We start from the raw sequence: 21,397 nt of genomic DNA, 5'->3' as shown, positions 1-21,397 counted from the left end.
CAAATAACTTCTCTAGTGGGTACCAACTATATAGGAAGAACCAACTTTTCTAGTTGTATTCGAGAGTTTTACACCTTATAAACTTGTGACGTTTTTTTAATGGTCTAAAAAAGGCTAGACCAACATTTTTTTAGCAAACAATAGCAAAAATATGTTGGTACAAAAAAAATTAGTACAAAAACTCTCCCTTTTTAACCAGAAGCACATGTTATTGGCTTTTCTTCAATTCGTAGCACCCGTCATATTTACCGTTCATGCATGTGAGTCGGGATGGAGAAAAACTAATTTGCATGCGCATGTTCCGCCTTGTATAGCACGGTGACTTGGTTAGGTTGTACCTGGCTTGTGTTGATATCACGAGAAGATCATGGATAGCCGTCGACACGATGACGCGTGGTGGTAGGGGATCTAGGTCTCCCTGATTTCCCACCTTCATGCTGCCCTCCCCACCTTCTCCATCGGCACCCACTACCCGCACCACGCCTCCTTCCCGCTCCCAACAACGCCCTTCGCCCTTCGCCTCCCTCCTCCTTATACCCTCTCGGAGCGAGCACCCCTCGCTCTCAAGGCAGTCACCTCATCCCCCACCAACTTCCAACGCCTTTCCTTCGTCCACACCAACGTCTCCCTCTTCGACTCCGCGTCCGGTGTTCCCCTCGCCTCTCCATGCTCACCATCCTTCGCATGTCCCTCCTAGCATCTCCCGCCTACTCGCCCTTCACTCTCACGCTCATGGGCGCCGACACTCTCACACCATACCTCATCGAAGCCCACTTGCACCCACGCCGGAGCTCACTGCATGAAAGTCACAAGTGAAGCGGTAGAGCGTACAACGGTATCCCAAGTTCTTTTTTGGTTGGATAAAGGACAAATTCATATGTTCACATCCCTAATCATGGCCAAACAATCGACCTAGAGGAGTGAATGTGACAAAAGTGCTACGAATCGAAGAAAAGAGACATATTTTTCTGCTCGGAAGGGAAAAAAATTTTATACTATTTTTGCTGTAGATTGAATTTTCTGTAAACAGGGCACCAATCTTAGACATATGTCAAAGAATCTCAAGTCAGAAGTATTGGATGATGATTTATTAGTACTACTTGTACGTACTCCCTCCGTTTCATAATGTAAGTCATTCTAGCATTGTCCATATTTATATAGATGTTAATGAATCTAGACATATATTTTAGCATTGCCCATAATCATAGATGTTAATAAATCTAGACATATGTGGACAATGCTAAAATGAATTACATTATGAAACGGAGGAAGTAGCAGTAGCATCTTTAAGCAGCGCGCAGACCAGGCCGGCCCAGCCAGTCAATGAGCCCAGGTTCCACACGCTAATCACAATCAGGAGGCCCATTGCCTGGTGGCCTCACCCGCCACACCTCGACGTCACCACCGAACTCTTTGACGGGAGAGAGTCGCTTGCCTCCGTCGATCTCTGTCTCCCTCTCGAACTCCTTTGGCCCGGACGCTGCCACGGCTGCCCGATTGCCCGCCGCCCACACAAATTTCACTGCGGAAACCTATACAAAGCTTGGCGCTTGTCCCCAACGAATTACCAAGCTCTCTGCCTCTCGTCTTCTTCTCCAAGAATCCCGCCGCTGCCGCCACCGCTGCTGCTGCGCCGCCAATGTCGGTCGCGTGCGCGGCCGCCCTCCCGACCGCCTCCGCGCGCCGCCGCCACCGCGGCTCCCCGCAGACCGCCCTCGAAGGTACCGCATCTTGGTTCATTTTTTTTTTCCATTTTTATTTGTATTTTATTTTACCTTGCGGGCGGCTTTTTTTGATTTCTTGGTAGGAGGAGGCAAGCTGGTGATGATGCAGAGGAGGGACCTCGTGACCAAGGGGGTCACCCTCTCCGTCTGCTGCTCTATGCTCTCCTCCTCCAACAGCTCTGCCCAAGGTAAGTAGTACTAGCACTTAGCAATCGATTCTTGTGTTATGGTAAACGACCAATCGATGCTCTGAGGTCTGAGCTGCGAAAACGCGATTGCGGTTAAGTTCATTTTGCTCGATCGGTTTGTTTTTGTAGCATTGGAGAGGTTGCCGTTCAAGGCTGATGGATACAACTTCTGGACATGGAGGGGTCGCCGGATACATTACGTCGAGCAAGGCGCTGGCCAGCCCATCGTGCTCATCCACGGATTCGGCGCCTCCGCGTTCCATTGGAGGTTAGAATCATTTTGGTTCAGTTGCTTGTCGTATAACCATTACCATCTCCCCGGTTTAGGGACTATGCAATATGCAGACTAGTTACTGTCTTACTGATAAGTGCAGGGCGGCTTTGCCCCTTTCCCGTTGTTAGGAGTTACGTTTAGCCGTCGTAGTAGTTCCTAAGCTTCAGTTTTTTATTTTGTTTTTTTTTCTCTTTCCTTGACATAAGCCGGTTTGGCTAATTATGTTGTGTAAAAAAATATTTTTTTCTAATATATTAACGTGTATAATCCTTTTATACGTTCATGAAAAAAACTGTCTTACTGATAGGACAGTGATTAACTGTAGATAGCACCATGGCAGAGCATTTGGCTAATCAGCTAGCTGAATGTGAACTAACACACGCTGAAATTTTGGTGCCAATTTTCTGAAAATTTTCAGGTACAATATACCAGAGCTGGCCAAGAAGTACAAGGTGTACGCCATTGACCTGCTCGGATTCGGCTGGAGCGAGAAGGCGCTGGTGGAGTACGAGGCCACCATCTGGATGGAGCAGGTCCGCGACTTCCTCCGGGACGTCGTCAAGGACCCGGCCGTCGTCGTCGGCAACAGCCTCGGCGGCTTCACGACGCTGTTCGCGGCGACCGAGGTGCCGGAGCTGGTCCGTGGCGTCGTGCTGCTCAACTCCGCCGGACAGTTCGGCGACCCCAACCGCCCGCCCGAGGCGGCGGAGGCGGCGGCGGGGGAGGAGAGCGCGGTGACCAGGCTCGTCGTGAGGCCGCTCAAGGAGGCGTTCCAGCGCGTCGTGCTCGGGTTCCTCTTCTGGCAGGCCAAGCAGCCGGCGAGGGTCGAGAAGGTCCTCAAGAGCGTAAGCAACCTGAACCGTCGTCGTGACGAACAACTTCGCGCCATTGCTTTTGCTCCGTTTGCTGCTGACTTGCTGGCTGCTGCTCGTCGCGCAGGTGTACAAGGATGCGACCAACGTCGACGAATACCTGATCGGGTCCATCACGGCGCCGACGGCGGACCCGAACGCCGGCGAGGTGTACTACAGGCTGATGTCGCGGTTCATGGCGAACCAGAGCCGGTACACGCTGGACAGGCTGCTGGGCAAGCTGTCGTGCCCGCTGCTGCTGCTGTGGGGGGACCTCGACCCGTGGGTCGGGCCGGCGAAGGCGGCGCAGATCAAGAAGTTCTACCAGGACACCACCGTCGTCAACCTCCAGGCCGGCCATTGCCCCCACGACGAGGCGCCGGAGCAGTTCAACGGGGCGCTGCTCGAGTGGCTCGCCTCCCTCGACGCCGGCAAGCCGGCGGATCAGCCGGAGCCCGCTCTCCAATCCGTGTGATCAACAATAAACCTGGAAGAGAAACAATGCGATGTTCAAGTGTACTCCTATAAGCTAGTTAAAAATGATAAATAATTTACTAGTAGTGATTTTAGTTTATAGTGATCTATGTATAGTGTTGGGGTGTTTGTTACCTAGCTGACGAACTTTTTTTTTTTTGAGAAATCCCTCGTTGCCATGCGAGATCCGCTCGAAATTAGACAAAATTCAAACCGGAAGCTTCAATTCATAACCTCAAGGTAAAGAATGTAGCGTTACTTAGCAAGTGATTATATAAATTATTTATTATTACCGATGGACCGTGACAACATATACTATATAATAAATATTTGTAATCGTAACCTTTATCTCGGACTTATTGGAAAGCGGGTGACTCTTATTTTCAGGTTAGCCTCATGAAGGTCAAATATGAATTTTCCGGTTTGGATCCTTTCGTATTAAGGACAGCTCTCAAATAAGATTTTGGAAAGATAAGTGGTTAGGTAATACCTTGTTGAGAGATCGGTATCGTTGTCCCTGTAACATAGTAAGACATAAACAGTCAACTATTTCTCTGATTTTCCAAACCAACCTACCTAGCTTTTTATGGCGAGGGATCTAATTGGTGTAAAATTAGTTGCATGGCATAATTTATTTCCTCACGTAGCTGATTTGGTTTTGATACATGAATATAATATGTGTTAAGTTGAAACCTCACCCCAATAGGGTCTTTTTGGTCTGCTACTTAGCTCTAGTTTATATCGGGGTCCCAAATATCAAGACACATTTCAAAGAAAAAGGTACCTTTAGAGGTCAAGATTTTCCTTTGTTTTTTATGTCGGGGAGTAATTCTTACCATGGGTAATCTAACTAAGTGAAAATAAAAAGATTGTAAGACTTTTGTTTTTGTCACGAGGATGAAACCATCCATCATTTGTTCGTCCAATGTTGTTTATCTCTTTTTGGTATGGTCTGCAATTTATATGGTTTCTAGTAATTTATAACCAACTTACAATATTACTTAGTATATGCTTAGAGTTGGCTTTCATGTGTACCTATATGAGAAATCTGCTTTTGATAGGTGCAACAACTCTTTGTTAGTCCATTTGGCTAAGCAGAAATGGAGTTATTTTTTAATGATAAGGTGGTATATTCTCCTTTGCATGTTATTACTTTAGTTATATACCCTTTACAAACTGGGATTATATGATACTATTGTTGTGCTATCACGACAGTTAGACTAGATGGCATGAGAGTTTTTTTACCGGAGGAGCATAGCGGCGGTCTGGTCTGCGTTTGATAGCCCATAGCCAATAATCTTCATGTTTCTTTCAAACCTTCTGTACTTAGATGAGGTTTTAGTAGTCTCTTTTTTTTGGGTTGCGTGCATTTTATGCTGAAGCTGGGGTAGACACAATTAATTAACTTCCATTATCTAAAATCCAAAGCTACAAATTACTACCATGTTGTAAATGCTGGGAATCAATCAACGGGTACAAAATATGTATGGTGATTATGGGTTGGTTTGGTTTGTGGTCTAAATAGGCCTTACCAAATTTTGTCAATACCAAATTTTGGTAAGTTTTGGCATGACTAATTTTGGTAAGGCAGAGTTATGTTTGGATTGAAGGCAAAATAGCCTAAGTTCACTATTGAAATGGCCTATTTTCTTAGGCATGCCAAATTTTGGCTTCAAAATAAATAGACACTAAACACTATTGAAATTGCCAAATATTAGTAAGCCTAATTTAGGCCTCAAACCAAACCAACCCTATGTATTTGTATATGTGCGAACTTTGCAGCGAGCCGTTCGATCCAAATCAACGGCCCAACATTACTTGCCAGTTAGCCACACGCCCACACCCTCCTACTTATTGGCATCATTTTTCCTCTTTTTTTTTTCTTAATCTATCCGAACGCTCTAGATCTTATCAAGTGGCGTCGGCGGCGATGTGCGAGGAGGCGACGCGGAGCAGGGTGCTGGTGGTCGGCGCCACCGGGCGGCTCGGGGGATGCCTCGTGCGCGCCAGCCTCGCCGCCGGCCACCCCACCTTCGCGCTCGTCCGCCCCCACCACCTCGCTGTCCCCGACTCCGCCCCACTCACGTCGCTCGCCGGCGCCACGGTCGTGAAGGTAACAACCAGCGCGGCATTCCGCGAGCCCCCCAGGCCCCCACCCTTCCACCTGCCGATAGATGGGGAATCTCTTCGATCGACGTCGGTTTTCCAATGCCTGAACTTGTGGAGTTGTGGTTTAGGGATCGCTCGAAGATTACCCGAGCCTGCTGGAAGCGGTGCGGCAGGTGGATGTCGTCATCTGCGCCGTGCCCACGAAGCAAGCGCTCGAGCAGAAGCTTCTGATTCGGGCTATTAAGGATGCTGGGTGCGTGAAGGTGAGCTCACAACTCATGGTTGCTCGGATAAACGGATTGTTTTGATATCGGAATATGTCGCATTGTCACATGATGTTGGCTGTTTATTCTCGAGAACAGTTGATTAGAAGTTTAGGAAAAATGCACTAGTAAAAATGTCAAAACTAAGGAATGGAGGGTGAAACGAAATGTGACACTGATATCGACAAAGTTTTAATTCCGTTCCATCTTATTGAAAAATAATGGAGGGAAAAAAATCCAAAACGTAGGTGGCACTGCAGTGTAGACAACTAACAACTGAAATACGCTTAGAAAAATGCCTATCCTTTGGTAGGCTTGTTAGTTTTGACATTATCATGTCCAGTTCTACTCATGTTAGTAGTTTGTTGGACAACCTCCAGAGCGTAAGTCTTATTACTTGATTCTGCACTATGACCAATTGACCATTACTGCATTATGAAAATGTAAGCATCACTTTTAATTTTGCAATGAGTTCTTGCAGAGATTTATTCCAGCGGAATATGGACTTGATCCCACAAAGGTTCAAATTTGTGGCATGGACCATGGCTTCTATGAGAAGAAAATTGAAATACGCCATTTAATAGAGAGCGAATGCATTCCTCACACCTACATCTGCTGCAACTTCTTGATGCGTTATTTGCTTCCGTCACTTGTTCAGCCAGGACTCGATGCTCCTCCAAGAGATGAAGTTAAGATATTTGGTGATGGAAACACTAGAGGTCTTTGCATATTACTTCTCAGCTTCTCACCAGTCTGTTGTTTGGTTCCTGAAAAGAAAAAGAGAGGTTCTTTCACATTTTGTATTTTTAACCTCAACGGAGAACTATTCTTTGCAGGAGTTTTTGTTGAAGAGACTGATGTTGCTAAATTCACGATCTGCACTATAGATGATCCCAGGACATTAAACAATACGCTGTATCTGAGACCCTCGGGAAATGTCTACTCAATGAACGAATTGGTTGACCTCTGGGAGAAAAAAATAAATAAATTCCTGAACAAGATATATATCACAGAAGAACAACTCCTGAAAAACATTGAAGGTAAGTGATAAGTGCTTCCAAACTGAAGGTTTCCATAACCCGTTAATTGTGTAAAACTGTAAATAACTTTGGAGTCACATTGTTTCACTTGTTTTTGCAAAAGTCCTGCTGTTAGGGTTATTTCCTTCATTATCAAGTCTTTTACCTTTTTGCGTTTGGTTGCAGTATAAGAAATAATCTAATCCAAGTTTCTGAAAGTAGTTTCTGTTGCAGTTTCATGATCAAACCTTTGCAGTTTTGTTTTGAATTTATCCGATTAGTTTTGTAAACTTCACCAAAAGAGTTGCAAACATTCACTTATGCTTGACCAAAAGTAGATGTACACTGCTTCATTCCTAAGTCCTTCCTAAACAGAATGGAACTGACCAAATTGGAAGAAATTTTGAAACCTTTCTATTTGTTGGTTGCAAATTAACTTTGAAATCTGCTAGATAGCAATGGGGCTGATTCATGTTTGGGTTACTTTTGTATTGCTATTCTTCTATAGTTCATATCTTTCATTCTAATTTATCCTATTTTAATATTTGCAGATGCACCATTGCCCTTGAAGATGGATTTGATATTTATATATTCAACATTTATTAAGGGTGACCAAACATATTTTGAAATTGACTCGAGAAAGGAAGGAACTCAATTGTATCCTCATGTAAGTTATACCACAGTGGATGGTTATTTAGATAAATTGGTTTAGAATATTAAATATTTGTTTTTTCCTGTACTAGTACCATTCCTACCTCTATTAGTTATATTACCTTTCATCTCTAGCCTACCTCAACTTGCTAGGGACTTTATTATTCTTGTATCTTGCTCATAAACAATACCCTTCTGTTAAATGGTATTTTGAAAGAATTACAAAATGACAATCAAGTCTTAGTTTGTATGTTCAATTAATCTCATTCAATAATATGATCTTTTTTGGTTGTTCCCTGCCAATTATTTGGCTCTAAGATTTTGTGTAGATTTCTCTAACTATCAAAACTAATACAAAATTAAACTTCATGGACATTAGATAACTTACTTTAATAAATTCTCTAGGCATGAATATTTGATAAATGGTCAACTAATTATTGAAGGCTAATGGCCTAATTGGAATACTGAACATGTCTCTTCCAAGAGCGCATGCTGTTTTTTTTTTCTCTTTTTGCAATCACCAAGGTCAATATGCTTATTCAGTTAGGACTTTAGTGCAACTGACATACTCCCTCTGCCCCACTCATTAAGACGTGGTCAAACTTGACACAATCTTCAAAACTAATCTTTGACTTTAAATTTCTCATATACTACAATGTTTGTAGCAACAAAATTATAATCACATAAAAGTAAATTTAAATCACAATCCAATGATATTATTTTCATCAAATGAAATTTAATTTATAATAAAATATTTATTGGTCAAATATTTAAATAGTTAAATATTAAAATGCGTGCGTGCCTTATTGAGTGGGACGGAGGGAGTACTAACCAGTGGACAAAATTCTAGTTTCAAGATCGACTCAACAATCTGCTGATAATATGGCAAAATTTGATCATGTGCATGACATGGTCTTTTAGTAATGAACCTCAGAACTTATTCATACTCCTTCAGAAAATACGTTATGTATGGTGGATGTTTGTGAAGATCTAGCAGATGTTGCATACTGTGCTTATTGACGTCAGTAAGATTGACAGGATGAGAAAATGTCGATGAAGGATCAATACGTAAGGCATAAATGCAAGATCATACAGCTACAGGTTCTATTCTACATATGTCCTCCTTTTAGGGATATATTTAGCTTCCTTGGAATAGATGACAATTTTTATAGTGAGCAGCCTAGGGAGTGGAGAAGAATGGATGGTTCCTCTCTTCTTCTTTGGTTTCTTCTCTCCTTGGTGGAGTGAAGGAAGAAGACAAAAATGCCAACACAGAAAAATAAAATTGAAATATGTGTTTCTTGTCTTTGTCCTCTTATTTGTCTCTTTATAGTTCTTGCTTTTGTCCTCCCTTTGGCCCTCCAACTGTGGATGTTGGAAGAACACTATACTGCTCTTTCAGGTAATAACTTTTCCTGATTCATCCTTGATCTGTCTATTTATTTGATTCAAAATTTGCATCACCTATTTCCTTACCCTGTAAACTGCAACACCTTAAGAATGAGATATTGGCAAAACTCAGTCAGATATTTGATTCTAAATCCATTATTTTCTCTACAGTTTAAGTCTGTAGAAGCATGGTAGAGCGCAAATCCAGGATTGGAAATTAGATGGTTATCTACTTTGAGTCAGAAAATTGATTCTATAGATTCATTATTTCTTATGCGGTTTAAATCTCTAGAACTAAGTTAGGGTACTATACAGGGTTGGAAACTCTACGGTTATCTATTTAGAACCTATAAACACTTGGTAAATTCCATTTTCAAATGATCAAATCCTACCACTTTCATTTTATGGAGTGTGATTTGTTTAGTAATGCATCTCTGGAACTGTAGTTCCCCTGTATAGGAGTTAGCTAGTTAGGTATTTTGCTTCAATATACAAAGTTTAGGGTTTTCAGCTAGTTCATATTGAGACCACATTGATCTGTTGCTTTATACATTTTCTCCCAGCCAGATTTTCACCAGAACACTATTTGTAAGATCATATAAGCAAATTGACCCACAGCAATCCAGTAACGTAATACTGAAGAATGCCATGTAGGAATGAAGAGTGAAATCCGTGCAACACTGCATTTTGATTTAACTGTGATCTGTGAGTCTGAATAAAGTGAACGTAAGTTCATATAAAGTTATGAACTCATTTTGTATTTTGCATGTTCAGAAAGTTCCCTTTTATATAGCAATCTAAATCGTTCTCTGTTTGTTAATTTACAAGCTCTGTTGCCAAGTGAAATTATCGAAGTGAATTACTTAATCCTTGTATTAGTTGCATTATATTCATTTAAGTTTTTAAGTTACATCATAATGAATCTTGATTTGTTTTATTACTTAATTAATTTTTGAAAATTGCATATTCTTTTTTACTTTATTCTATTGATATTCCAAAATTGCAGTTTGCAAAGCCACAGAAGCTTTGAAGTTCGAGAGATAGTTCTTTGCTCTGTTGATATTACAAGATTATAGTTTTCTAAGCCACATAAGCATTTAACTGTTTGAGGGATTGAGAATGTTAGCTGCAGAGAGAAGCTCAGGACACAATCGACATTCTCGTAATGATTCTTCCACAAGGCACAAGAGTGGCTATGAACCTTCGGACACAGAAACTGAGTGGCACGAAAGCCCTTGGAATGATGCAGTGTTGCCATCAGGTAGGAATACCCAAATTGGTGCTAGAAGGCAAAACTTGTCTCCTAACCATACAAGAGAGTATCCTAATGAGAAAACTTCAAACTTGAGAAACAGCCGTACTCCTCCAAGGTTCACGGAACAAGTGCACCAAAATTCTTCACACAGTGGTGGGAAGAATGAATTACGCAAGAAGAGCAACCGAACACCTCCCAGATTTCGGCCTTCAATGGAAAGCTTTAGTCGGTCATCTATCAAGGAAAAATTTTCCCAGAACCGGTCAATTTCCACGCCAAAGCTACGGCCTCATGAGAAGGAGCATCCTCCTAGAGCTCCTGCATTCCTTGGCACTAATCTTATCTCCAAACAGGGGGAAATGGATTCAGCTGACAATATCAAAGAGGATTCACATGCAGAAAATTGTTCCCAAGAGATCAATGAGTTGATTGCGAATGGCAAGTGGCCTAATTCCAGATATAATGAGTATGCATGTACGAGTACAGAGTCCATACCTACAGGTGACATCTTCTTCTCTCGTGACTGTAGGGCTCCAATTCAGAGAACACCAACAAAGCATAACAATGACAAGTCCTTGACCTCAGAAACTGCCCGTGCTGAGAATTATGGTACTGAAGCAAATAGCAATAATTTAGCCCAAACACCAAAATCTATTTCAGCCCAGACAGGCCTTTCACGAACAATTAGGAATTCCAACTATGGTACTAGTCGGCACACTCAAATAAATAGTGGCGCCACTTTGAGTAGCCAGTTTAATAGTGGCAGATATAGTGGGGACAGTGGAAAGTTCAGTGATTTCACTGGGAAATTAGTTGGAGGAGTCATGAAATTCACCTCCAACATGCAAAAGGCGCAAAATGATTCTTGGCTTCCATGTGTCACTGGAAAGACATGCCGAAAACCAAAATCACCGAACAGCAAAACAACCGACGAATCTGAATCGAGTTTCATTCAGAAGGCTCTTGTTGTGGAAAATATTAGGCTTTTCTGGGCTGATAAATATCGTCCAAGAACTCTTGGTGGATTTACTTGTCACAGGGAGCAAATTGAACAGCTTAAACAGTTGGTAACCTCTTTCAGGCACTTAACTACATAATTTTATAGATCTGTAATCCTTGTTATCTTTTATTGGACGAACTGTCCATTCTACCTCCTGACTAGATTAGTCCTGGGAATTGCTAATAAGCATGGATCTACTTAGCAGTTGCATGGTCATACTTTTATACATGTTGTCATCCCCGTTGCTCAAAGTTAGTGATTTAGTCTTCTAAATTTTAGCGTTTTGTTGCACCAGGTCTCCACTGAGTTTTGCCCGCATATCATTTTCAAAGGACCTCCAGGATCAGGAAAGAGTTCATTGTGCAGAGCCGTAGTTACTGAGATCTTTGGTGACTCCTCTCTAAATGTACAAACTTAAAGACTGAAAAAAGGAAAAACTTTGTCATTGTATACTCATAGCTTGCGTTAAGTATTTGTTGTTTTTTCACAGGTTTCTCACTACTTGAAGAGCTGCAGTGGCCAGGTTAGTGCTGCCATCGAAGTGTATAATTTAAATTAGGAAGTATAAGTTAGTTTCCCATAGTTTGGTTTCTAGATTAGTGAATAGTGCCAGCTAATTTTAGTAAAAATACAGATGAAGTGCTGTGTTGATGTTTGTGGTCTGTATCTAACTTGTCTATGTGGCGGGGTTACTTATTTGTATCTACGTACATCTCAACAACTTTGGGGCTGAGTAAAAACCGAAATTCAATATTGCTCTAGAATTTTAACATGTGCATATGACATATCATGTGACCTGCTGCATTACTTTCTACTTAATTTACAACATAACATGGTGCCCTTTGCTGACTGGGACTTTTTTTTGTGTCACATGATCATTCATATTTGAAAAAAAGAATCCACCACACAGAAAAAAAAATCATTTTTAGGAGTTAAAATGAGCAAAGGGTTTCCCTGATTTTGGCAGGGTTCTACATCTATGCCCGTTCTTGTCCCTTTGTCATCTAGTGATCACCATATGGAGCTTAATTTGAGGTATTATTCGAAGAATGCTGGATATGTTTTGATGGATTTGGCAAATGAAATTACAAATAAGAAGAAAACCACCGATCCATCTGTGAGAAAGAAATTCAAAGGTATATCCATCCTCTGAAACATTGTTATTTGAAATCCATTTCATTTGATGCCTTCCTATCATGATTGTTTTATCTGTTGATTGCAGTAATTGTTCTCTATGATGTTGACAAAGTTAGTGAGAGTAATCAACGTTTGATAAAATGGATGATTGATTCATCCTCTGACACACACAAGATATTAATGACTTGCCAGGACGAGTCCCATATTCTCGATTCAATGAAGAGCCGTTGCAAGCTTATTTGCATTGGTGTACCCAATACACGCGAGGTGAGGTTTCTTGCTCACAGCATTGTGCTTCACTCCATTATTTGGATAACATCACCGACTAACATAGAAAAGATTATCAGATTGTGGATATTCTTACTTACATATCAAAGAAAGAAAGTTTTGATCTTCCTTCAAGTTTTGCTGCTACCATCGCAAGTCAATCTAGGCAAAACATGAGGGAGGCAATATTGGCCTTGGAGGCATGCAAAGCCAACAAGTATGGTTGCCATATTTGTCTATTCTGAATAGTATTAATTCCTTTTTATTTATATCACTATATTCCCATTATCTATTTTCTGTTTTTGCTTCCCTTCCGTTTACCAGTTACCCCTTCATTGATGGACAAGCTATACCATTAGGATGGGAGAATGTTCTGCAGGAAATTGCTGCAGAAATATTGGATGACCCTTCTCCTAAAAGGTTAGACATTTGGAGCCAAGAACAGTCATTGAATGTTTAGCTACCGATACTTTTATACTGTATCAACTTTTATCAGTCACCGAGTGCATGAGTTTCGTTGTTAACTGACATTCGATACAGAAAGGTGGGATTGAACTGTGATCACATATTTGCAATTCTTTTTATGTAATGCATGAAAAACACCATGTAGGTTATTTTTGGTGAGAGGCAAGCTTCAGAAACTCTTGGTTGAATTTGTACCTCCTAAACTAATACTCCAGGTAATCATTGCAAAACAAACGGCAGTTTCCTTTTCTGGAATTGTATATTTAACTTCAAGCATGCTGTCATCTTTTCACATGTAACCATGCAAATGACATTTATCTTGATCATTCTCAGAAGCTTGCAGAGCTATTTCTGAAGGGAATCCAATCTAGTATAAAGAGGGAGGTTTATTATTGGCATGCCTACTATGTGAGTTTTGCTCTGCTGTGTTTCTGTTTTCATGCATTAATAGTATGGTCTATGATAATCATGTATGGGCATTGAATTCCAGGATAAGAGATTGCCCGTTGGCGCAAGTGCACTGTTGAAACTGGAAGGTAATTTGCCAGCTTTTATGTATTCCAGTATTAACCTTGTCTGAGTACCATCTATGTTAGTGTATGTTTTTCTGGTGATCCTGCTTCTGGCATTATTCTCCAACAAAAATCGTAGTTCCAGTTTCTAGAGTAGTATTATATTCAAGTCCAGTTGAAAGACCGTTTTCTTCTTGAAGTGCAGTGTCTTCTGAACCACTCTTGACTATCATGTTCAATCTTTGAAAATTGTTTCTTCTTTAGGGCAAAAAAGTTACAAAATCGCATTCAATCATTATACTTTTGCAAGTGCCACTTGCAGTATGGATTACCCAAAAACAGCACCTAAAACATAACATTTTTTCTTTTGTCGTGCAGAATTTGTTGCCAAGTTCATGAGCATCCACAGGAAGACCTTGCCAGTCAGATCAACACGACCAGTCTAGTATTCTTGTGAAGGTGTGATACAAAAGAGAGCATGTCTTCGGTGTGTGTCAGTTTTTGTAGAAATGAAGTTTCTTGCGAGTATGATCGTGTTTACATTTTGGAAGTGTGGGATCCGGAGCAAAGCAAATCTAAACCAAATTATGGACTTATGCTACGTATGGTACAGTCGACGAACCGAACCATGCATAGCTGGCTTCGAAATGTAACGTACGGGAAGAAATAAGTGTACGTACCTTTTGTGTTTGACCAGAAAAAATGCCCAACGTTTCTTTTTATGGTACAACCGCTATTAGAAACTGAGCAATCAAACGAGAGATGCCGGCCCGCAAGAGACGCTGGCCCCTGCGTCCCCCGGCCACCATTGTGTGACCAGCTCATTGCCGCTCTGGTAGCCACCCTCCGTCCCTCCCCAATCCCCATCTGCTGCAAGAAGACGCTGTCTGCCGGCCCGTCCCATCCCCAGCGCCCACCCTCCGTCCCACCTGTGCGCCGGAGCTTGCACGCCGTTGTCATCACCGGAGCTCGCTCTGGAGTTACGAGGCCCCGCTCACCTGCTGGGTCCCCTGCGACGGCTGGGGCGGGTGAGGTTTTCCACCCGGTGGCCGATGCGGGGGCGGGGGGAAAATGCGGGGAACAGGGGGAGCGGGGGAGGGGGCGTTTCTGGCCCTGCGACGGCTGGGGCGGGCGAGGTTTTCCACCCGGTGGCCAATGCGGGGGCGGGGGGAAAATGCGGGGAACAGGGGGAGCGGGGGAGGGGGCGTTCCTGTCCAACCCAGCCCCGCTCCGTCCCGCTGTTGTCCCTTATCTTGGATTTGCATGATCATGATATTGTTTTGAACACATTGAATATTTTGAATCTCTCAAATAAAAATGCCCCTTATCTTGGATTTGTATGATCATGATATCGTTTTGAACACATTGAATATTTTGAATCTCTCAAATAAAAACTCAAGCGACAGTTTTACTATAGTCATAAAGTGGAGGACAATTACTGTAGCACTGGAAAGTGGGGACTTTATGAGTCCATTAAAAAAAAGTAAGATAACACTCCCTGAAAGAGAAAACAGTGCATTAACTCCTAGAATTTGCAGACTTCTACCTGCAACATTCTAATGGATCGGCACTTTGAAATTAGAAAAGAAAAATGACATAAAAAGAAACTTATGACTTTTCACGCTACTAGAAATTACAATAAACAGGAAAACATTAGTGGTGAAATCCTGATGCTCATAAATATTACACATACAAATGAGATTTCAATATGTTTACCCTAAGGTCTAATATGTGCACTGGTTTTCGTTTCGTGTATTTTTTTAAATAAAAAGAGTAAATTTCACGTTAAGCCACATTTTATTACTGATGTTTCACTTTGCATCACCTTTTAATTAATGTTTTCACTTTGGGACGAGTAATTTTACATTTGTTTCATTTTGGACCACCACAACTTTCTTCTCAAGCATATGAACAACCTCGAATATGCTACCTTCTATTCGTCAATAAACCTTTTTGTTGTATGTAGACCGTTTCTTTGATATATGACAAATTGGATGTAAATAGATAAAAATAGTAAGTGATACATTGGTAAATTACCCCGTTTAAAATGAAAACATTGGTTGGAGGGTGACTCAAAGCGAAACACCGGCAATAAAAGATACTAGTCTAAAGCGAAAACTTACTTAAAAAAATTTACAAAAAACCATTTATAAAGAAAAAACAACAACAAGAAGAAAAAAGAAATCACGCGTACACGGTATATACGTGTGTACTACACGATACAGTACTGGTACTAGTGCGATGCGACGCAGTGACCGACGTGCCCCGTGCCACTGTACAGCATGGTCCACAGTGGACGAGGTCTACCCTACGTCGTGAACTCGTGATCCCGATTCCCAGTATATGCCCTTCTCTTCCTCTCGTGGTCGTGGGAAAGAATCTGGTTCGCCTCGCCTCGCCTGGCCCCACCCCCACCCATCTCTCTCTGCTTCCACTAAAGCGTTATCCCACACGTGGATCCATCCCCACCGTCCGATCCCCGATCCGACGGCCCCCGACGCGGCGGCGCCTGGCCCCAGGACGCCTACTCGGGCTTTACCCATCTCCCCTCCTCGCATCGCCAAAAAGGCCCTCGCCGAGATACCAATCGAGACTAGACAGGACAGGCGGACGCGAGCGTCGTCCTCTTCGTTTCGCTTCTCCTCCTCCTCCTCCGCCTCCGCTCTCGCGAGATCTCCTGATCGACTCGCTCCGGTGAGGGTTCTCTCCCTCGCCTCGCCTCCGGTAGAGTAGGATCGGTTGCTGCGTGTGCGCGTGGTGCGGTTTGGTTGGGTTGTCTGTGTGGCGGCGTCGTCTCGTGCGTGTTTGTGAGTTTGTGTGTGTGTGATGAGTGGAGTGAGCGCGTGAAACTCGCCGTGTGTTCTTCCGCTGCTTTGGTTCAGATTTTTCTTTTTGGGTTGCTCGTTTCTGTGATGAGTTGTGCAGTGCGGTTGTTGTTGGAGCCATTCTCCTCCTCCGCCGCAGCGAGATCTTCTCATCGGCTCGCTGCGGGTGAGGGTTCTTCTTCCACGGTTTGCTGCGTAGTGTGTGTGGTTGCTTGGGGTTGTTCGTGGCGGCTCGTGGTGTTTGGTTTCTCGGAAACGATCGGTGCGGCTGCTGTGTGTACTGTGTGTGGCCGTGCCAGAGCGAGCGGGTTTTTCGCCAACTCGGCGTGTTGTGTTCTTCCGCTGCTTTTTGTGCGGATTTTCGTTTTTTTTTTTGGGTATTTTTTGTGTGTGTTTCGTTCTCTGATGAGTCGTGGTGCAGTCTCGGGAGTCATTCTACTTTGGATTTTTTTTCAACACCTTTTCATGTGCTTCATCTGATGGCGGCTATGCAGTTCGTGATAATATTCTTTTTGTTGGTTTCGCTTTCCTTTTCAACGCAGGATATTTCCCCCAATTTTTCCGCCTTTTCCTTCGTCTTCGCTACATTTCGGTGTTCTTGGAACTAAATGCTACTTCTACTAGTACTACGTCTAAACTTGCTGATGTTTTTTTTTTTTTTGCGAATTTTAGTTTGTTGTCTGTGTCTATTTCGATCTGTTTTGCGGTGGAGATCAGTTCTCGTTTCGTGGTGTTTTCAGTGGAGATTATTTCTCGTTTCGTGGTGTTCTTTTTCCTCCTTTTGGGGCAAGTTTTCTTCTCCTGATGAGTTTTCCAAACATGTAGCGGCATTCTTTCGTTTTCAGAGCTTTACTCCCCATCTGCTCGTTGTTGTGATAGTTTCCTTTCTAAGATCTGCTTCTGCTTGCCAGCAGCTACCATCTGCTCGTTGTGATTGTTTCCTCTCTAAGATATGCTTCTGCTTGCCAGCAGCTGTTCTTTGTCGCACCTGCAGTTGCGGATGATTCCTTTTATTTACAAAAAATCTGATGCATGGTTTGTCCAGGACTAGGTTCATCACCTTGTCTCCATCTGGAGTCACTTAGGACATGATGTCACATTTTCAAGTTCTTGTTATTAAATTCGTACTAGCAGCTAGCTCGATCAATATATTAGTACGATCCTTCTGACAGCTGCTCGTAACTTGCATAGATTAGTAGTCTAACCGCTATTCTTGCCTGTTGCTTAGATTAGCCTCACTTGCAGTTGTTTAGTGAACCTTTTCTTAGTGTTGTTTCGAAGTTACTTTGAAGGGCACTTTCGAATCGCCTTTTGTATATGTGGCGTTGAAGTTACTTAGAAGGGGAACTTCTCTGCATCCTAAGTTCGCAGCATTTACCAGATGATGTGTAGATTTTGGATATGTACCCTTTTTGCAACTGTTTTCAACTTCTTTGTAAACTATTTTGTCTTGCAAGAAAAACCAAAACCTCTAGGTTTACTTGGTCCTTGAGATCATGCATATTGCAAGCGACGTTATTACTGGATAAGTGCATACTTTGTCTGCTAGAATGTGCTGTTAGAGGGTACAGTATATGCAGTAGTTTATTTGAAAAGTTAGTAGTTAACTGTATGCAGTACTTTATCTTAATGTAGTGTGTTGTATGGGTTTGGGAACAATATATTTTACATGTAATGTGAGGCAAATGTTACATAGTTAGCTTGTTCACTAGCGCTATCGTCAATATCTTTGTAGCACCTATGTTTTGTTACTATCATTCTTATGATGGGGTCGATCCTTGAAAGTCAAGCCTCAGTGTGAAACTTATCTTCACATAAAAAGGTGGTTCAATCATTCAACTTATTGTTAGATCTAATAAGTGATGGACAATATTGACAACTTACCCAGTAGTTTTTAGAACCTGGTTTGGGTATAACTTTTTAACTTCTTTTTTAACCTGTTTTTACAGAGTATCTTGTTTGCTTGCCATATCCTTGATTTAGATAATACATTTTGGCTTTTCAATGACATATTTATAATTTATATAGCCATGGCTGGAGAAGCTGATGGAAAAGCCCCACTGGGATCAAGATACCCCCCTGCTGCTCTCAACGAGCGCATCCTTTCTTCCATGTCTCAAAAACATGTTGCTGCTCATCCATGGCACGATCTGGAGATAGGTACCTTGCAATGTTTCACTCAGAATATATTTTTTTCTGTTCAGTCTTTTCCTTGCTTATGCTTGAATTATTCTGTGCTCTGAATGATTTCTTGTTCCAAATTTGTCTTATTGGATGCCTATTGTCCTCTTAAATGCAGGTCCAGGAGCTCCAGCAGTTTTCAACTGCGTAAGTTTACCTTTACTACTAAATCTCTAAATATGATTTGTGTCATTTTATGGGTTGAATGTCAATCTGGCTCTTTACCTTCATAGTTGGAATCTCTCATGGTGTCATAGGAACCGAACTGTCTGAACTGACCGCCTGGTCCTTAGGCTTTTGGAATCATCAACCTAAACTTCACTTTATATATTACTATGTATATTGTATTGTTGTGGGGTCAAATGCTTGCTCCTATTGAAACATGCTGTGACAATGTTGACTGTTGAGTAATGACCGTGTGTTTCCTATTTCTGGTGCACATTTGCTTAAACATGTATCAAGCTGCTGCACTCGATTATATCCACAAATCAATTGTTACTCAATGATCGTGCAGACCACTTTCTTGTAGTATGCCTGGTCTTTAGCTGGATTGTGGGGTATTGCTAAGTTCTATGCTATGAAACTGCATGATTTTTTTGTCAGGTGGTTGAAATTCCTAGAGGCAGCAAGGTTAAGTATGAGTTGGATAAGGCAACTGGTCTAATTAAGGTAAAGCTCATACTAATTTTACTCAAGCAAATGCATATATTTCTTACATGTACCAGCTACATGTTAATCTTTGGTCTTTATGAGCACTGAGCATATTCTCCCAATTTGAAATAAGCACTGAATCCATATCTTGTCTCAAAATGTAAGAGGAGGTCAAATGGCACTATCAATTAGCACTTCATGGTACAAAAATCATGCTTCTTCTGATCAGAACTTTAAAATGGCAAACATTATGACTGCCATTAACAGTAGGATGGTTAGTGACAGGGATAATGCGAGGGGCTGCAATAAACGACTTATTTTCAACATTGACAAAAGAGAACTTGAAAATTTTACCTGTGTTTCAGGTTGATCGTGTTCTTTACTCATCTGTTGTTTACCCACACAACTATGGTTTCATTCCACGCACACTCTGTGAGGACGGTGACCCCATGGACGTCCTCGTCCTGATGCAGGTAACTGATGGATGTGTGTGTGTTTTTTAAAAGAAAATATACAAACCTTCTCTAACATTGCTTCTTTTTCTCTCCTGATAGGAACAAGTTGTCCCTGGATGTTTCCTGCGAGCTCGTGCTATTGGGCTCATGCCTATGATTGATCAGGTTAAATCCCATCATGTCCTTGCTTTTTTTTTAGAGAGGGGAAATTCCTCCATCCTTGGTTACATGGAAGTTGCTTTTGTTAGATAAGGTTTCCATGCTTTATTGCTTGGTGCATGAAATTTCTCTAAGCCAACAAATGAAACAAAAACAACAGTACCCTTGATCCATCATCCATGTGATTTTACTCTCTGGACAAAAGAAAGAAAAACAGTAGTATGAGTTGATTGATAGATGAGATTTCACCTAGACCTAGTCAGTAGCCCAACACAAGAAAGAAATAATGGTATTCTGTACCAAGTGATTATGATCTAATGGCTTGAGTTCTTACACATGATCATTTGATGCAAACAGGGTGAGAAAGATGACAAGATCATAGCTGTTTGTGCTGATGACCCTGAATACCGCCACTTCAGGGACATCAAGGAAATCCCCCCTCACCGCCTTCAAGAGATCCGCCGCTTCTTTGAAGACTGTATATTCTTATTCTATATCCATGTCTTCCTTTTTCCAAATGTTATAATGTAGATAGTTGACTGCAGATACTAGAACCGTATAATTAAACTTCTGTGGTGTTGACAGACAAGAAGAATGAGAACAAAGAAGTTGCTGTCAATGAGTTTCTCCCAGCAGAAGATGCCATCAACGCAATCAAGTACTCAATGTGAGTTTTGCTTGTTAATTCTTCAGCAAAACCTGATGTTCATTCTTTATCCTGTCGTCTTCACAATCAATCCACTGACTAAACTATCAATTGTTACACCACAGGGACCTCTACGGCGCCTACATCATTGAGAGCTTGAGGAAGTGATCTCCAGCTGATCAACTGCAGAGGCTACATGATTCACTGAACAGTTTCTCATCAATAGTACGACATATGTTAACATACATGGTCTAAAACCAGTAATTCGGGGATATATACCTTCTACTATTCATGTTAAGACAAGAAGCAGCACCTTTTCTTTCCATGTATGCCATGTCAGATACTCGGGTCCCAAGCACCTGACCCCTTTGCTGAACTCTCTGCTGCCCAAACCGACAGTTTGCTGAACGGTTACCTAATAGAAATCAACCATTTACATAAAGGCTCATTGGAATCCTTTTTGACAAATCGTGTGATTCTGCCTGTGTAAGCATGATTTACTGCATTCTGATTCTGCCTTGTGTTTTCTGAGAAGCTTTTTTGGAGCGCCATGCGGCGTTACCTTGCCTGATAGTATGACGCTAGTCTGTTTGACTGATGCGTAATTTGTTGCAAAGCTTCAAATATGTTGGGTTGCGAGTGCGACTCGAGGAACTCGTACCGCAGCCTTGGAGATGTCAAAGATTATGGTGGTCACGAGTAACGACTCGTATCACAGCCCCATGGAGACGTCAAATATGGTGGGTTGGTCGTCTTCTCAGGACTCGTATCGCAGCCATGGAGACGTGGACTCGGCTCGTTTAGGCTGTGTACTTCGTGCGCACGTTACTCAAACAGTTACGGTGCATCGTTTTTTTAAAAAAAAATTATATGAAATTATTTTTAAAAAAATCATATTAATT

At 41.9% G+C, this 21,397-nt stretch overlaps 3 protein-coding genes across 3 annotated transcripts; all 3 read left to right on the top strand.

Annotated features, from left to right (window-relative positions):
• The first annotated feature begins 1,519 nt into the window (after positions 1 to 1,519).
• LOC127761690 (pheophytinase, chloroplastic) lies at positions 1,520 to 3,803 on the top strand. The gene is made up of 5 exons (XM_052286014.1): positions 1,520 to 1,721; positions 1,808 to 1,912; positions 2,042 to 2,180; positions 2,605 to 3,031; positions 3,126 to 3,803. Exons 1-5 carry the CDS (start codon positions 1,640 to 1,642, stop codon positions 3,510 to 3,512), a joined length of 1,140 nt encoding a protein of 379 aa, XP_052141974.1. The 5' UTR covers positions 1,520 to 1,639; the 3' UTR covers positions 3,513 to 3,803.
• A 1,592-nt stretch (positions 3,804 to 5,395) lies between these two features.
• LOC127762638 (uncharacterized) lies at positions 5,396 to 14,128 on the top strand. Its single transcript, XM_052287115.1, has 17 exons — positions 5,396 to 5,624; positions 5,749 to 5,883; positions 6,365 to 6,923; positions 7,454 to 7,569; positions 8,592 to 8,797; positions 8,887 to 8,955; positions 10,046 to 11,264; positions 11,493 to 11,603; positions 11,688 to 11,720; positions 12,165 to 12,333; positions 12,420 to 12,601; positions 12,682 to 12,818; positions 12,926 to 13,021; positions 13,212 to 13,281; positions 13,400 to 13,474; positions 13,557 to 13,602; positions 13,957 to 14,128. The coding sequence occupies exons 1-17, from the start codon at positions 5,442 to 5,444 to the stop codon at positions 14,022 to 14,024; spliced, it is 3,474 nt and encodes a 1,157-aa protein (XP_052143075.1). The 5' UTR covers positions 5,396 to 5,441; the 3' UTR covers positions 14,025 to 14,128.
• Positions 14,129 to 16,130: 2,002 nt separating this feature from the next.
• LOC127762263 (soluble inorganic pyrophosphatase) lies at positions 16,131 to 20,963 on the top strand. The gene is made up of 9 exons (XM_052286708.1): positions 16,131 to 16,272; positions 18,432 to 18,563; positions 18,703 to 18,731; positions 19,188 to 19,253; positions 19,601 to 19,708; positions 19,790 to 19,855; positions 20,207 to 20,327; positions 20,435 to 20,516; positions 20,621 to 20,963. Exons 2-9 carry the CDS (start codon positions 18,434 to 18,436, stop codon positions 20,661 to 20,663), a joined length of 645 nt encoding a protein of 214 aa, XP_052142668.1. The 5' UTR covers positions 16,131 to 16,272; positions 18,432 to 18,433; the 3' UTR covers positions 20,664 to 20,963.
• Positions 20,964 to 21,397: the final 434 nt, after the last annotated feature.

Source organism: Oryza glaberrima, chromosome 2, assembly GCF_000147395.1.
Source record: "Oryza glaberrima chromosome 2, OglaRS2, whole genome shotgun sequence".
NCBI classification, from domain to species: Eukaryota; Viridiplantae; Streptophyta; class Magnoliopsida; order Poales; family Poaceae; genus Oryza; species Oryza glaberrima.
Note: the sequence above shows the minus strand (reverse complement) of the source record. Positions and strands in the feature narration are given on the sequence as shown.